The sequence below is a fragment of the Choloepus didactylus genome (genome assembly GCF_015220235.1).
Source record: "Choloepus didactylus isolate mChoDid1 chromosome 11 unlocalized genomic scaffold, mChoDid1.pri SUPER_11_unloc1, whole genome shotgun sequence".
Lineage (NCBI taxonomy): Eukaryota > Metazoa > Chordata > Mammalia > Pilosa > Megalonychidae > Choloepus > Choloepus didactylus.
This window is the reverse complement of record NW_023637577.1, coordinates 2421178-2438500: the sequence shown is the minus strand read 5'-3', so window position 1 is coordinate 2438500 and position 17323 is coordinate 2421178. Positions and strand designations below refer to the sequence as shown.

The 17323-nt window shown below is 41.1% G+C and overlaps 1 protein-coding gene across 4 annotated transcripts in view; it reads left to right on the top strand.

The window, feature by feature from the left end:
- Window positions 1–17323, top strand: part of SFXN1 (sideroflexin 1) — a 71876-nt gene that overhangs the window by 36922 nt on the left and 17631 nt on the right. For all 4 annotated transcript variants that reach the window (XM_037823083.1, XM_037823082.1, XM_037823081.1 and 1 more), the window contains exon 8: window positions 13668–13717. In XM_037823083.1, coding sequence (XP_037679011.1) covers window positions 13668–13717 — 50 coding nt within the window. The remainder of the gene's footprint in view (window positions 1–13667; window positions 13718–17323) is intronic.

Here is a 17323-nt window from a genome sequence, read left to right as displayed (position 1 = left end):
TTCAATGACTGCACCCCCAAGACTGGTCAGTTGTTCAATAACGTGGGAACTTCCAGGCTCACCGGCCCTCAGGGATTATCTGAACTTGGCTCTGGGAATATCAGACATCGGAGCCTTGATGGTGTTCTTATACAATTTCCCTGGCAGATTGCAAATTCTCGGGAAAGGAGGAAAACTTAGGGTATCCTGATCAATGTGAACTATCCCAGAAATTAGTTCCCAGCCCTGCCTCTGTTGTATCATATATGCTTGCTCCCCCTCTTGTGTCTCAGATCACTTCAGGACACCCACTCTCCTCATGGCTCTTATGTCCATGAGCTCCGGAACAACCAGCTGATGACTAGAGAAGCTTCCTGAGGGCATACGAAATGGTTTAGGGTATCCATAGACTAAAGCGTGTAAAAGAAGAAAAGAAAGAAATCCTTTATGGGGAACATTCTGAGAAGGTGGAAGGGACAAGTTTTAGCCAAATAACTGCCTCCAGGAGAAGGCTGAAATGAGCAGACATGTGTCCTCCAGGCCTGAAAGTGTTGGAACACAAAACAGCAACCCGCATGGACATTGGAGATGAGCTCTCTGGGCCAGAGTTCAACAGAAAGGGAGACAACTTATCCTGATTCAGCATTAAGGAGGCGTATGTGGTGGTGGAGTGGAGAGGCCAGTGGTGGAGGAAGGCAAGTGGGATCCATGGGATGGGCTGAGTTTAGGGAGAGAGTGATGTCCTCAGAGTGTGGGGTCCGGTGAAGGTATCCTTCTCCTGACTCTGCCTTGACACTGAAGGAATCAGGAGGTGGAACCCAGTTCTCACTCTCCTCTCCTAGGCAAACTGCAGACCTCAATTTTTCATAAACTACATGACTTTCTACCACAAAATCTATCTTTTAAAGGGGATCAAACATTTTCTGTCATTCCTCCTTTAAAAAACTCAACTAAAGGAGGCGGGGCAAGATGGCAGACTGGTGAGCTATATGTTTTAGTTACTCCTCCAGGAAAGGAGGTAGAAAGCCAGGAACTGCGTGGACTGGACACCACAGAGCAATCTGACTTTGGGCATACTTCATACAACACTCATGAAAACGTGGAACTGCTGAGATCAGCGAAATCTGTAAGTTTTTGCGGCCAGGGGACCCACACCCCTCCCTGCCAGGCTCAGTCCCGTGGGAGGAGGGGCTGTCAGCTCCGGGAAGGAGAAGGGAGAACTGCAGTGGCAGCCCTTATCGGAAACTCATTCTGCTGATCCAAACTCTAACCATAGACAGATGGAGACCAGACACCAGAGAATCTGAGAGCAGCCAGCCCAGCAGAGAGGAGACAGGCATAGAAAAAAAACAACACGAAAAACTCCAAAATAAAAGCGGAGGATTTTTGGAGTTCTGGTGAGCGTGGAAGGGGGAAGGGCAGAGCTCAGGCCCGAGCTCGGGCCCTTAGGTGCATATGCAAATCCCGAAGAAAAGCTGATCTCTCTGCCCTGTGGACCTTTCCTTAATGGCCCTGGTTGCTTTGTCTCTTAGCATTTCAATAACCCATTAGATCTCTGAGGAGGGCCCTTTTTTTTTTTTTTTTTTTTTTTAATCCTTTTTTCTTTTTCTAAAACAATTACTCTAAGAAGCCCAATACAGAAAGCTTCAAAGACCTGCAATTTGGGCAGGTCAAGTCAAGAGCAGAACTAGGAGAGCTCTGAGACAAAACGCAATAATCCAGTGGCTGAGAAAATTCACTAAACACCACAACTTCCCAAGAAAAGGGGGGTGTCCGCTCACAGCCATCATCCTGGTGGACAGGAAACACTCCTGCCCATCGCCAGCCCCATAGCCCAGAACTGCCCCAGACAACCCAGTGTGACGGAAGTGCTTCAAATAACAGGCACACACCACAAAACTGGGCGTGGACATTAGCCTTCCCTGCAACCTCAGCTGATTGTCCCAGAGTTGGGAAGGTAGAGCAGTGTGAATTAACAAAGCCCCATTCAGCCATCATTTCAGCAGACTGGGAGCCTCCCTACACAGCCCAGCAGCCCAGAACTGCCCTGGGGGGACGGCACTCACCTGTGACATAGCACAGTCATCCCTCAACAGAGGACCAGGGGGTGCACGGCCTGGAAGAGGGGCCCACTTGCAAGTCTCAGGAGCCATACGCCAGTACCAAGGACATGTGGGTCAGTGGCAGAGACAAACTGTGGCAGGACTGAACTGAAGGATTAGACTATTGCAGCAGCCTTAAAACACTAGGATCACCAGGGAGATTTGATTGTTAGAGCCACCCCCCCCCTCCCTGACTGCCCAGAAACACGCCCCATATACAGGGCAGGCAACACCAACTACACATGCAAGCTTGGTACACCAATTGGACCCCACAAGACTCACTCCCCCACTCACCAAAAAGGCTAAGCAGGGGAGAACTGGCTTGTGGAGAACAGGTGGCTCGTGGACGCCACCTGCTGGTTAGTTAGAGAAAGTGTACTCCACGAAGCTGTAGATCTGATAAATTAGAGATAAGGACTTCAATTGGTCTACAAAACCTAAAAGAACCCTATCAAGTTCAGCAAATGCCACGAGGCCAAAAACAACAGAAAATTATAAAGCATATGAAAAAACCAGACGATATGGATAACCCAAACCCAAGCACCCAAATCAAAAGACGAGAAGAGACACAGCACCTAGAGCAGCTACTCAAAGAACTAAAGATGAACAATGAGACCATAGTACGGGATATGAAGGAAATCAAGAAGACTCTAGAAGAGCATAAAGAAGACATTGCAAGACTAAATAAAAAAATAGATGATCTTATGGAAATTAAAGAAACTGTTGACCAAATTAAAAAGATTCTGGACACTCATAGTGAAAGACTAGAGGAAGTTGAACAACGAATCAGTGACCTCGAAGATGACAAAACGGAAAATGAAAGCATAAAAGAAAGAATGGGGGAAAAAATTGAAAAATCAAAATGGACCTTAGGGATATGATAGATAATATGAAACGTCCAAATATAAGACTCATTGGTGTCCCAGAAGGGGAAGAAAAGGGTAAAGGTCTAGGAAGAGTATTCAAAGAAATTGTTGGGGAAAACTTCCCAAATCTTCTAAACAACATAAATACACAAATCATAAATGCTCAGCGGACCCCAAATAGAATAAATCCAAATAAACCCACTCCGAGACATATACTGATCACACTGTCAAACACAGAAGAGAAGGAGCAAGTTCTGAAAGCAGCAAGAGAAAAGCAATTCACCACATACAAAGGAAACAGCATAAGACTAAGTAGTGACTACTCAGCAGCCACCATGGAGGCGAGAAGGCTGTGGCACGATATATTTAAAATTCTGAGTGAGAAAAATTTCCAGCCAAGAATACTTTATCCAGCAAAGCTCTCCTTCAAATTTGAGGGAGAGCTTAAATTTTTCACAGACAAACAAATGCTGAGAGAATATACTAACAAGAGACCTGCCCTACTGGAGATACTAAAGGGAGCCCTACAGACAGAGAAACAAAGAAAGGACAGAGAGACTTGGAGAAAGGTTCAGTACTAAAGAGATTCGGTATGGGTACAATAAAGGATATTAATAGACAGAGGGGAAAAATATGACAAACATAAACCAAAGGATAAGATGGCTGATTCAAGAAATGCCTTCACGGTTATAACGTTGAATGTAAATGGATTAAACTCCCCAATTAAAAGATACAGATTCGCAGAATGGATCAAAAAAAATGAACCATCAATATGCTGCATACAAGAGACTCATCTTAGACACAGGGACACAAAGAAACTGAAAGTGAAAGGATGGAAAAAAATATTTCATGCAAGCTACAGCCAAAAGAAAGCAGGTGTAGCAATATTAATCTCAGATAAAATAGACTTCAAATGCAGGGATGTTTTGAGAGACAAAGAAGGCCACTACATACTAATAAAAGGGGCAATTCAGCAAGAAGAAATAACAATCGTAAATGTCTATGCACCCAATCAAGGTGCCACAAAATAGATGAGAGAAACACTGGCAAAACTAAAGGAAGCAATTGATGTTTCCACAATAATTGTGGGAGACTTCAACACATCACTCTCTCCTATAGATAGATCAACCAGACAGAAGATCAATAAGGAAATTGAAAACCTAAACAATCTGATAAATGAATTAGATTTAACAGACATATACAGGACATTACATCCCAAATCACCAGGATACACATACTTTTCTAGTGATCATGGAACTTTCTCCAGAATAGATCATATGCTGGGACATAAAACAAGCCTCAATAAATTTAAAAAGATTGAAATTATTCAAAGCACATTCTCTGACCACAATGGAATACAATTAGAAGTCAATAACCATCAGAGACTTAGAAAATTCACAAATACCTGGAGGTTAAACAACACACTCCTAAACAATCAGTGGGTTAAAGAAGAAATAGCAAGAGAAATTGCTAAATATATAGAGACGAATGAAAATGAGAACACAACATACCAAAACCTATGGGATGCAGCAAAAGCAGTGCTAAGGGGGAAATTTATAGCACTAAACGCATATATTAAAAAGGAAGAAAGAGCCAAAATCAAAGAACTAATGGATCAACTGAAGAAGCTAGAAAATGAACAGCAAACCAATCCTAAACCAAGTAGAAGAAAAGAAATAACAAGGATTAAAGCAGAAATAAATGACATAGAGAACAAAAAAACAATAGAGAGGATAAATATCACCAAAAGTTGGTTCTTTGAGAAGATCAACAAGATTGACAAGCCCCTAGCTAGACTGACAAAATCAAAAAGAGAGAAGACCCATATAAACAAAATAATGAATGAAAAAGGTGACATAACTGCAGATCCTGAAGAAATTAAAAAAATTATAAGAGGATACTATGAACAACTGTATGGCAACAAACTGGATAATGTAGAGGAAATGGACAATTTCCTGGAAACATATGAACAACCTAGACTGACCAGAGAAGAAATAGAAGACCTCAACCAACCCATCACAAGCAAAGAGATCCAATCAGTCATCAAAAATCTTCCCACAAATAAATGCCCAGGGCCAGATGGCTTCACAGGGGAATTCTACCAAACTTTCCAGAGAGAACTGACACCAATCTTACTCAAACTCTTTCAAAACATTGAAGAAAATGGAACATTACCTACCTAACTCATTTTATGAAGCTAACATCAATCTAATACCAAAACCAGGCAAAGATGCTACAAAAAAGGAAAACTACCGGCCAATCTCCCTAATGAATATAGATGCAAAAATCCTCAACAAAATACTTGCAAATCGAATCGAAAGACACATTAAGAAAATCATACACCATGACCAAGTGGGGTTTATTCCAGGCATGCAAGGATGGTTCAACATAAGAAAAACAATCAATGTATTACAACACATTAACAAGTCAAAAGGGAAAAATCAATTGATCATCTCAATAGATGCTGAAAAAGCATTTGACAAAATCCAACATCTGTTTTTGATAAAACAACTTCAAAAGGTAGGAATTGAAGGAAACTTCCTCAACATGATAAAGAGCATATATGAAAAACCCACAGCCAGCATAGTACTCAATGGTGAGAGACTGAAAGCCTTCCCTCTAAGATCAGGAACAAGACAAGGATGCCCTCTGTCACCACTGTTATTCAACATTGTGCTGGAGGTGCTAGCCAGGGCAATCCGGCAAGACAAAGAAATAAAAGGCATCCAAATTGGAAAAGAAGAAGTAAAACTGTCATTGTTTGCAGATGATATGATCTTATATCTAGAAAACCCTGAGAAATCGACGATACAGCTACTAGAGCTAATAAACAAATTTAGCAAAGTAGCGGGATACAAGGTTAATGCACATAAGTCAGTAATGTTTCTATATGCTAGAAATGAACAAACTGAAGAGACACTCAAGAAAAAGATACCATTTTCAATAGCAACTAGAAAAATCAAGTACTTAGGAATAAACTTAACCAAAGATGTAAAAGACCTATACAAAGAAAACTACATAACTCTACTAAAAGAAATAGAAGGGACATTAAAAGATGGAAAAATATTCCATGTTCATGGATAGGAAGACTAAATGTCATTAAGATGTCAATTCTACCCAAACTCATCTACAGATTCAATGCAATCCCAATCAAAATTCCAACAACCTACTTTGCAGACTTGGAAAAGCTAGTTATCAAATTTATTTGGAAAGGGAAGATGCCTAGAATTGCCAAAGACACTCTAAAAAAGAAAAACGAAGTGGGAGGACTTACACTCCCTGACTTTGAAGCTTATTATAAAGCCACAGTTGCCAAAACAGCATGGTACTGGCACAAAGATAGACATATAGATCAATGGAATCGAATTGAGAATTCGGAGATAGACCCTCAGATCTATGGCCGACTGATCTTTGATAAGGCCCCCAAAGTCACTGAACTGAGTCATAATGGTCTTTTCAACAAATGGGGCTGGGAGAGTTGGAGATCCATATCCAAAAGAATGAAAGAGGACCCCTACCTCACCCCCTACACAAAAATTAACTCAAAATGGACCAAGATCTCAATATAAAAGAAAGTACCATAAAACTCCTAGAAGATAATGTAGGAAAACATCTTCAAGACCTTGTATTAGGCGGCCACTTCCTAGACTTTACACCCAAAGCACAAGCAACAAAAGAGAAAATAGATAAATGGGAACTCCTCAAGCTTAGAAGTTTCTGCACCTCAAAGGAATTTCTCAAAAAGGTAAAGAGGCAGCCAACTCAATGGGAAAAAATTTTTGGAAACCATGTATCTGACAAAAGACTGATATCTTGCATATATAAAGAAATCCTACAACTCAATGACAATAGTACAGTTGGCCCAATTATAAAATGGGCAAAAGATGTGAAAAGACAGTTCTCTGAAGAGGAAATACAAATGGCCAAGAAACACATGAAAAAATGTTCAGCTTCACTAGCTATTAGAGAGATGCAAATTAAGACCACAATGAGATACCATCTAACACCGGTTAGAATGGCTGCCATTAAACAAACAGGAAACTACAAATGCTGGAGGGGATGTGGAGAAATTGGAACTCTTATTCATTGTTGGTGGGACTGTATAATGGTTCAGCCACTCTGGAAGTCAGTCTGGCAGTTCCTTAGAAAACTAGATATAGAGTTACCATTCGATCCAGCAATTGCACTTCTCGGTATATACCCGGAAGATCGGAAAGCAGTGACACGAACAGATATCTGCACGCCAATGTTCATAGCAGCATTATTCACAATTGCCAAGAGATGGAAACAACCCAAATGTCCTTCAACAGATGAGTGGATAAATAAAATGTGGTATATACACACGATGGAATACTACGCGGCAGTAAGAAGGAACGATCTCGTGAAACATATGACAACATGGATGAACCTTGAAGACATAATGCTGAGCGAAATAAGCCAGGCACAAAAAGAGAAATATTATATGCTACCACTAATGTGAACTTTGAAAAATGTAAAACAAATGGTTTATAATGTAGAATGTAGGGGAACTAGCAATAGAGAGCAATTAAGGAAGGGGGAACAATAATCCAAGAAGAACAGATAAGCTATTTAACGTTCTGGGGATGCCCAGGAATGACTATGGTCTGTTCATTTCTGATGGATATAGTAGGAGCAAGTTCACAGAAATGTTGCTATATTAGGTAACTTTCTTGGGGTAAAGTAGGAACATGTTGGAAGTTAAGCAGTTATCTTAGGTTAGTTGTCTTTTTCTTACTCCCTTGTTATGGTCTCTTTGAAATGTTCTTTTATTGTATGTTTGTTTTCTTTTTAACTTTTTTTTCATACAGTTGATTTAAAAAAGAAGGGAAAGTTAAAAAAAAGAAAAACAAGGAAAAAAAAAAGATGTAGTGCCCTCTTGAGGAGCCTGTGGAGAATGCAGGGGTATTCGCCTACCCCACCTCCATGGTTGCTAACATGACCACAGACATAGGGGACTGGTGGTTTGATGGGTTGAGCCCTCTACCACAGGTTTTACCCTTGGGAAGACAGTTGCTGCAAAGGAGAGGCTAGGCCTCCCTATGGTTGTGCCTAAGAGCCTCCTCCCGAATGCCTCTTTGTTGCTCAGATGTGGCCCTGTCTCTCTAGCTAAGCCAACTGGAAAGGTGAAATCACTGCCCTCCCCCCTACGTGGGATCAGACACCCAGGGGAGTGAATCTCCCTGGCAACGTGGAATACGACTCCCGGGGAGGAATGTAGACCTGGCATCGTGGGACGGAGAACATCTTCTTGACCAAAAGGGGGATGTGAAAGGAAATGAAATAAGCTTCAGTGGCAGAGAGATTCCAAAAGGAGCCGAGAGGCCACTCTGGTGGGCACTCTTATGCACACTTTAGACAACCCTTTTTAGGTTCTAAAGAATTGGGGTAGCTGGTGGTGGATACCTGAAACTATCAAACTACAACCCAGAACCCATGAATCTCGAAGACAGGTGTATAAAAATGTAGCTTATGAGGGGTGACAATGGGATTGGGAAAGCCATAAGGACCACACTCCACTTTGTCTAGTTTAGGGATGGATGAGTAGAAAAATAGGGTAAGGAAACAAACAGACAAAGGTACCCAGTGTTCTTTTTTACTTCAATTGCTCTTTTTCACTCTAATTATTATTCTTGTTATTTTTGTGTGTGTGCTAATGAAGGTGTCAGGGATTGATTTGGGTGATGAATGTACCACTATGTAATGGTACTGTAAACAATCGAAAGTACGATTTGTTTTGTATGACTGCGTGGTATGTGAATATATCTCAATAAAATGAAGATTAAAGAAAAAAAAAAAAAAACTCAACTAAAGAAGGCTTTTTGTGAATGATCCTTTATTGACAGCCCAGGCAGGAGTCCTGTGCTGAGAAAGGTGCAGTCTCTGACCTCGAGGTGCCTGTGCTCCCTCAGGTAGGACTCTGCTCCCTGAGGCCAGAGCTCAAGTTCAGCATCTGTTCAGAGGCTGTCAGAGACTCAGCCTTGCTCTCTAGATCAGCCCTAAGACAGAGGCTTCAGCCAGAGACACCAGACTTGGGCAGGAGGATAACGAACAGTTATCCTGTGGTTCTGTCCCAGCGACATATCCTACCCTCTCTTAATAACCTACCCCCGGGACACTGAGTCACAAGGCTTGGAATTTACCCTGGAGTCCCCTGCCACCCCCAGAGAGATTAATCTGTGCATGTGGATAGAAGCTCCTCTGCCCACCCATTCATCTTTCCCTAAAGAAAGATTTTCATCTTTCCCAACAGCGCCCATCTCAGGAGTCTGCACAAATATAACTGATTTACTACAGTGGGAGGAACAGGGAAAGCAAGAGTCCACTGCGCTGGGGGATGGATCTGGGGTCCCCTACCTGATTTCCGTTTCCTTCTTTCACAAATAAATTCATCTGGATGATGGATATAAAAAGAAAGATCAACATTGCCAACAAAGAGAGTGTAAAACATAAAAGTCTCCACACAGATAAGTTGGTGCTTGCGCACTGGGCACCGGGGCTCCTCGGAAAGTGGCGATCTGTCTCCATCTTCCGGAGCACACACCTATCTCAGGCAGCACTGAGCACTGAGCACCACCCCTGCGCTGCCTAGAGATCCAGGCCCACATCACAGAGCCAGAACTCTCAGATGGTCTCGGGGGGGGGGGTGGGGGGTGGAGGGAAGGGGCACCCCAGCCCCTCTTCCACCTTGAAGACCCCACAGCCCACCTGGGCCTTGCTACTCTCCAAGTTTACAGTGTATATCTTACTAATATTTTCTATTTATTCCATATATCACCCAGTATAAACTGGATGCAGCTTTTACCCTATGGTGTTCTCAGTTTTGATGCTGTCAGTTCCACAGCCCTGAAAGTTTGAGGTTTTCTCAGGATTTTGTGCTAATTCCCAGGGCTTTACAAATTTAGGATTTCCTTTGTCCTTAACCCTAAATTCTGAGATAAACTCGTGTTTCCTTGCATCAACCTAGACATAAATCTTGAGTTTTACCCAAATCATCCACAGCTACGGAAGTAAAAATGAACAGTGTTGCCTCTATGAAAGGTATTATAAGGGTGGTAAAGTGGGAGGGAGGTGCTAGCACACCCCATGGCAAGAAATTTAACAACCTTTCTGAGCAGTTTTTATCTAGCATAGTCTCTCTTGTGCTACTCTGCCCCAGGGCCTCTCATTTCTGTCCTCTTGGTCTATCCAGTGTTCTATCTTGCTGACCTCTGTCTCCAAGGTCCATTCTCTGAGGTCCCTTTACACCCAACAGAATTTCACAAAGAACTGTACTGAGTAATTTTGCTCTTCCAAATTTCATACCCCAGTCCACACACATAAACCTACCTGGATTTGGAGCCTGAGTGTGGCCTTCTCTTTATCAGTAGTTGCAGAGTTTTAAAGCAACATAGCTACTTTTTGTTTTCTCTCCAAAGCTCTTTTTACTTACCCTATGAAGTTTTCTCATATTCTTTAACTTCTATGTCCTAATTTTTCACCAAAATTCTTATTGGCTCATCAATAATTCTTATAATTAGTCAACGAGAATGTTTATATGCATATATTCTCTCTCTCTTTCTCTCTCTGTCTCTAATACCCCCCCGACCCCACCCCCACCCCCCCCACACACACACATCAGATATATCTCCCATTGTCGGCAGACATACAACAGAATTTTAATATTGACAGCTTCATTACCTTCATTACCAACAGTGTGTTCATGATGGTTTAGGTAGTCTCTGAGATAATATGTGCTTCATCCATTATTCTCCTCACTTCCTTCTGAGTCCTTGCTAACCAAGTGATTACCAGCCATATCTCAGCCAACAATGTTCAAGGCATTCTAAGCTTTATCTATCATGTTCCTCAATTTTTTTCCTTCTCTTCTCATTTCTCAATTCCAAGGTATTTTTTATAGCCTCATTCCACTTTCTGGTACTAGTGTCTATATTAATTTCCTTTTCTTAAATGCAATTGTATTGAGATATAATCACATAACATACAGTCATTCAAAGTGTACAATCAGTTCCCAGTATCATCATACAGTTGTGCTTTCATTACCACAAACTTTGAACATTTTCATAACTCCAAAAAATAAAATTAAAATTAATATAAAAAAGAACATCCAAAACTTCCCATTCCCCTACTCCCTGCATTTTCATTTACTTTTTTTAATACAGTTTAATTTAGATATATTCACACACCATACAGTCATCCACAGTGTACAATCAGTTATTCACAGCAGTTGTGCGTTCATCACCAGAATCAATTTTTGAACCTGTTCCTTACTCCAAAATAAAAATGAAAGCAAAAGATAACCCCTAACTCTTTCCATCCCTTCCATCCCACCCTATTCTTCATCTGATTTTTGTCCCCATTTTTCCACTCATCTGTCCATACGCTGGATGGAGTGCAAGCCACAAGGTTTTCACAGTCACACAGCCACGCTGTGCAAGCTACATAGTTATACAATCGTCTTTAAGAATCAAGGTCACTGGTTTGCAGTTTGACACCTTCAGGTATTTCTCTCTAGCCATTCCAACACACTGAAAACTAAAAAGTGATATGTATATAGCGCATAAGAATACCCTCCAGAGTGATCTCTCCGCCACTGGAACCATACTTTGCTTCATCTCTCTCCCCACTTTTGGTCAAGAAGATCTTCTCGATCCCACAGTGCTGGGTCCAGGCTCATCTCCAGGAGTCATTTTCCATGTTGCCAGGGGGATTCACACCCCTGGGAGTCAAGTCCCACATAGAGGGGAGGGTAGTGAGTTCACCTGCCAAGTGGGCTTAGAGAGAGGGGAGGCTACATCTGAGCAACAAAGAGGCTCTCTGTGGGGGGGGGGGGGGGGGGCTCCTAGGCACAATTATAAGTGGACTTAGCCTCTCCCTTGTAGCAACTAGCCTCACAGGGGAAGGCCCCCAGATCCAGCGCTCAGCCCATTAAATTGGCAGTCCTCAGTGTTTGCAGGAAAATCAGTAATGGCCCAGGTGGGGAAGTCCAGCACTTCTGCATTTCTCCCCAGCTCCTTGGGGGACCCTGCAAGTACACTTATACTCTTTGCTTGTATCATTCTGGGATGTGTGGGGATTTCACCCCAGCCTGTACCAACTCACCAAATCCCAATTCCCATTCAAAGTTCCATGCTCCTATGGTGTTCAAACTGATCATACAAGTTAAATTATCTAGTGTGCTACAGAAAATATTGATCCTGTTCCAGGTAAACATCTCCTCCCTTAGAACCAACACCCTTGTCATTAACCTACGAGGAGGCTGGGGATCTCACACAGCTGACCCTACACTTTTTTTGAAAGAGCATGTTTGGTAATATTGAGGTTGCAACTCCAACTCTTACCCTGGGTTTGCTTTCACTTTTGTTTCTTTTTTTCCAGTTTGAAATGCTTTGCTCCTCTTAGAGTTCAGCCAGTCCAAAAAATCCATTTCCAGTGACTCAGTCATTGTTAACACTGTTTAGTCCTCAGAGAAGATGACGTTCTACAAGCATTGTGTTCTAGTTTACTAATGCTGCCAGAATGCAAAACACCACAGATGGATTGGCTTTTATAAAAGGGGGTTTATTTGGTTACACAGTTAGTCTTAAAGCCATAAAGTGTCCAAGGTAACACATCAGCAATCGGGTACCTTCACTGGAGGATGGCCAATGGCGTCCGGAAAACCTCTGTTAGCTGGGAAGGCACAGGGCTGGTGTCTACTCCGAAGTTCTGGTTTCAGAATGGCTTTCTCCCAGGATGTTCCTCTCTAGGCTGCAGTTCCTCAAAAATGTCACTCTTAGTTGCCCTTGGGATATTTGTCCTCTCTCAGCTTCTCTGGAGCAAGAGTCTGCTTTCAACGGCTGTCTTCAAACTGTCTCTCATCGGCAGCTCCTGTGCTTTCTTCAGTGTCCCTCTTGGCTGTAGCTCCTCTTCAAAATGTCGCTCTCAGCTGCACTGAGTTCCTTCTGTTTGTCAGCTCATTTATATGGCTCCAGTGATTTAATTCAGACCCACCCTGAATGGGCAGGCCAACACCGTCATGGAAATTATCCAATCAGAGTCATCATCCACAGTTGGGTGGGGCACAGTTCCGTGGAAACACTCAAAGAATTACAAACGAATTAACACTGATAGGTCTGCCCACACAAGATTACATCAAAGATAATGGCATTTGGGGGTACATAATACATTCAAACTGGCACACATTGTCATAATGCATTTAATCATCGCAGCAAATTTGATACATTTCTTCTCCGTTTCATAGAAAAGGAAACTGAGGCTCAGAGAAGTTAGGGAACTTTACCAGGATCATCTAGCTAGCAAGTGGTCCAGCCTGTATTAGAACCAGATCTTTACACATACTCCACACGTGATGGATGCCCAGGGAGGTTTCATTTGCTTTGTTTAGTACCAGAAGGAAAAGTTCCTAGTGGTTATACTGCTGCATATTTAAAGTTAAATGTAAAGTTCTCTTGAAGATTATAAAACTTGTTGGCTAGCAAAGAGCATTATATTATTTTTCAAAAATCTAGAAAATGAGAACAATGGGTTTTTTTTTTTGTACTAAAGTATTTTAAATAATTATTGCAAATAGTCTTTACTCTGCCAGTGTGAAAATAGCCTTAAAGTTGCATAAGCCTTTCGTCGAATGATTAGAAAAAAATATCTGAGCTGAAAATTAGGCATCAAATAAAGATTTATGTGGATTTATCTTTACTTCCAGCCATCCCTCCATTTATCATGAACACTTTGGAAAAGAAAGCCTTTTTAAAGGTAAGCCCCAGTTCTATTTGTCATTGTTTCATTCCTTTTAATTCCTCTTTTAGACTTCAAACTCTGCAGAGTATTTCCTACGTAAATAGTGAGTAAAGAACCTGAAGGCCAGTCTTTCTTGGGCAATAATCTAAATAAAAAGATGTTTCCAAGAGCATTATGTTTCTAATCTCAGAGATTTGAAAAACGCTTATAAATGAAGACTACTGCTTTTGTTGAGAGGCTGTAACTCAGTTACACACTTGTCTTAGTCATTAATTGGCTGCTTCACTGAGTAAAAGTGAAGAGATGGTATGATTTGGGGATGTTGGATATATAATAAGTCACTAGCTTAACCGTCAAGAATGAAAAAGTCATTTGGAGTAGTAGTGTCATGGAACACTGAATTAGTGCCCCAGTGTATTTTTATTTGGCAATCATATCTAATAATTCACAATGTGTCTTAGTTAATCTATATTAATTAATTTTCAAGGTCTGAAAATATTACAGGACAAAACGGTCACCAAGGAATCTCATTGCGCCACCTGCATTCTTTCAGTGTTGTTTTTTGTCGGTTCCATACTTTAATGCAATGTCATTTATCATATTATTTATCCTTAGCTTTACTGGAACAGGGTGACTCATTTGACTCATGTTGTGTGTGGAAACTGACATCATTCAGTCTGTCAGGAGAAGGTTTCCTTGCTGGAGGAACAAATGTGCTGCAGGGAAACAGCAGCTCTCTAGAAGCAAATTGTTTTAGGTTGTAGAACCAGAACTGCAACATTGAGGGGACACTATAAAGCTTTGGAAAAAAAGGGCAGAGGCTGCAGACCAAATGCTTCCTAAATGATTTCAGTTGTTAATGGAATTCTAAATGTCCCGCCTAAAAAGTATGTCATAGATAGACTCGTATGCTCCCTAAAGACCCCAAATAGAAAAACTAAAGCAAATGCTAAGTGAACCCTCAGTGCCGTTATATTCTTAGAAAAAGAAGTTAAGGAAGGATGATATGAAGCCACAGTGTTATGGAGCACGTGACTTGCAGGACAAGCCAGGCTGTTAGATGTTGATGCACCAGCCCCCTGGGAGGGGATGTGGGCACTCTCTAAAGCATCCCCCTCATATTCTTTCTTGGGAGCTTTGGGAACACAGAAGAATTATATCCCCTGAGCTGCAGTTTTTGGAACCGCTGCCTCTAGCAATCTGGCATGCCAATATGAAACTTGCATTAGCGTTTCGCAGTGCCTTGGTGGTGCCTGAAACATCCTTTTGCTACTTGGAGAGGTCCTAGGGGAAATCCACAGATGCCTGTGCCTCCAGGAAGCCACCCCCTTGGGAGCCATCGGATTCCCCAGCCACCTTCTTTGTAGATTTCTGATAGCCTTAATTGTAGGGTTAAACAAAATACAGATTTCAAAAATATTAATCAGTTACGTGTACTTATGGAGTAGATTTATTGGTATAGACCAAAATCTAATTGTGGCCTCATTTGACATTTTGCCAACTTCAATAAGCTCTCACTTTGAGGATTCATGAAGGGTTTTGCCAAAATCTCTTTCTGGTGCTAAGTTTAGAAAAGATCAGTGATTGTTTAAGGTTTCTAAGGGATTAGTTTCTATACTGAAACAGTAATTGTATCTTAAAATTACCAAATTATAAAATCATCTGGAATTCACCAAATTTGACACCTCATGATTTTTGGATAATCTGAAAAAAATTGGTTAGGCTTTGAGGGAGAAAACTGATAAAATGAATTCAGAATAGGGACCATCAGCATCACTCTCCATAACGCTGTTTAATAAGTGACAAATCAAGTGGACCCGTAACTGCAGGCATTAACTGATGCCTGTGTTGGTCTCTGCTGACTCTTGACCTGGGTTAAGTCATTAGGTTTAGAGTATTGAACCTGTGTTGATCCACTAGCGCCTCTGTTGATCCAGACAAACTTGTTTTTTTCTGCACCTTGTTTTTTTTTTTTTTTTCCTAATTCAGTTTTTTTTGTTGTTGTTGTTTTTTGTTTTTTTTTTGTTTTTTGTTTTTTGTTTTTATTAAATTCATTTTTATTGAAATACATTCACACACCATACAATCATCCATGATATACAATCCACTGTCCACAGTATGATAACATAGTTATGCGTTCATCACCACAGTCTATCTCTGAACATTTTCCTTACATCAGAAAGAACCAGAACAAGAATAAAAAATAAAAGTGAAAAAAAACACCCAAATCATCCCCCCATCCCACCCCATTTGTCCTTTAGTTTTTATCCCCATTCCTCCACTCATCCATACACTAGATAAAGGGGTGTGATCCACAAGGTCTTCACAATCACACTGTCACCCCTTGTAATCTACATTATTATATAATTGTCTTCAGGAGTCCAGACTGCTGGGTTGGAGTTTGGTAGTTTCAGGTATTTACTTCTAGCTATTCCAATACATTAAAGCCTAAGAGGTGTTATCTATATAGTGCATAAGAATGTCCACCAGAGTGACCTCTCGACTCCATTTGGAATCTCTCAGCCACTGAAACTATTTTGTCTCATTTTGCATCCCCCTTTTGGTCAAGAAGATACTCTCAGTCCCACGATGCCAGGTCCACATTCATCCCCAGGAGTCATACTCTGCGTTGCCAGGGAGATTTACACCCCTGGGAGTTGGGTCCCACGTCGGGGGGAGGGCAGCGAGTTCACCTGTCGAGATGGCTCAGTTAGAGAGAGAGAGGGCCACATCTGAGCAACAAAGAGGTACTCAGGGGGAGACTCTTAGGCACCATTACATACAACTTTAGACTTCCCTTTGTGGTAATGAGCTTCATAAGGGCAAGTCCCATGCTTGAGGGCTCAGCACATCAAACTGCCAGTCCCAATGTTTGTGACAACATACGCTAGGGGATCAGCATCTTAAAGTTTAGAGATAGGCCTTACAATTCAGGGATAGAGTTAACTGCTGTAAGAGCTTACAATCTAGGGACTATTACAATTATTGTGTCCACTTAGGCTATGTTCTAAGATTCAATTCTGAGTTTACACATTGTAGTTAGTCCATATTAGTGAGGCATCATCCCTCTCACCATGTTTTCTCCAACACTTTTACTCCTATATATATATTTTCCTACAATTTTATAGAGTTATATTCACATACCATACATTTATCCACAGTGTACAATCAGTTGTTCATGGTATCATCATAAAGTTGTACATTTATCACCACAATCAGCATTTGAACATACTGATTACTACAAGAAAAATTGTTTTTTTTTTTTTTTAGCAATAAGAAAAAATGATAAAAAGAAAAATAACATGTCATACAATACAATATACTACTAAGGACAGCAAATAACACCACTACCAAGAATCCCATATGACTCCCCTATATCCCCTTCTCATATACATTTAGCATTGGCGTATTGCCTTTGTTACATTTAATGGAGGTATATTACAATGTTACTGTTGACCATAGACTCCAGTTTGCTTTGATTATGTTTTTTCCTGAATACCATTCCTTTTTCAAATTTCTACATGGTTGACATTCATTTGCTTTCCCACATGCAAAAACATTTTTATATTTGTATATTTAGTAACAGTCATTGGCCACTCCAGTTTTTGCCACATTATACAG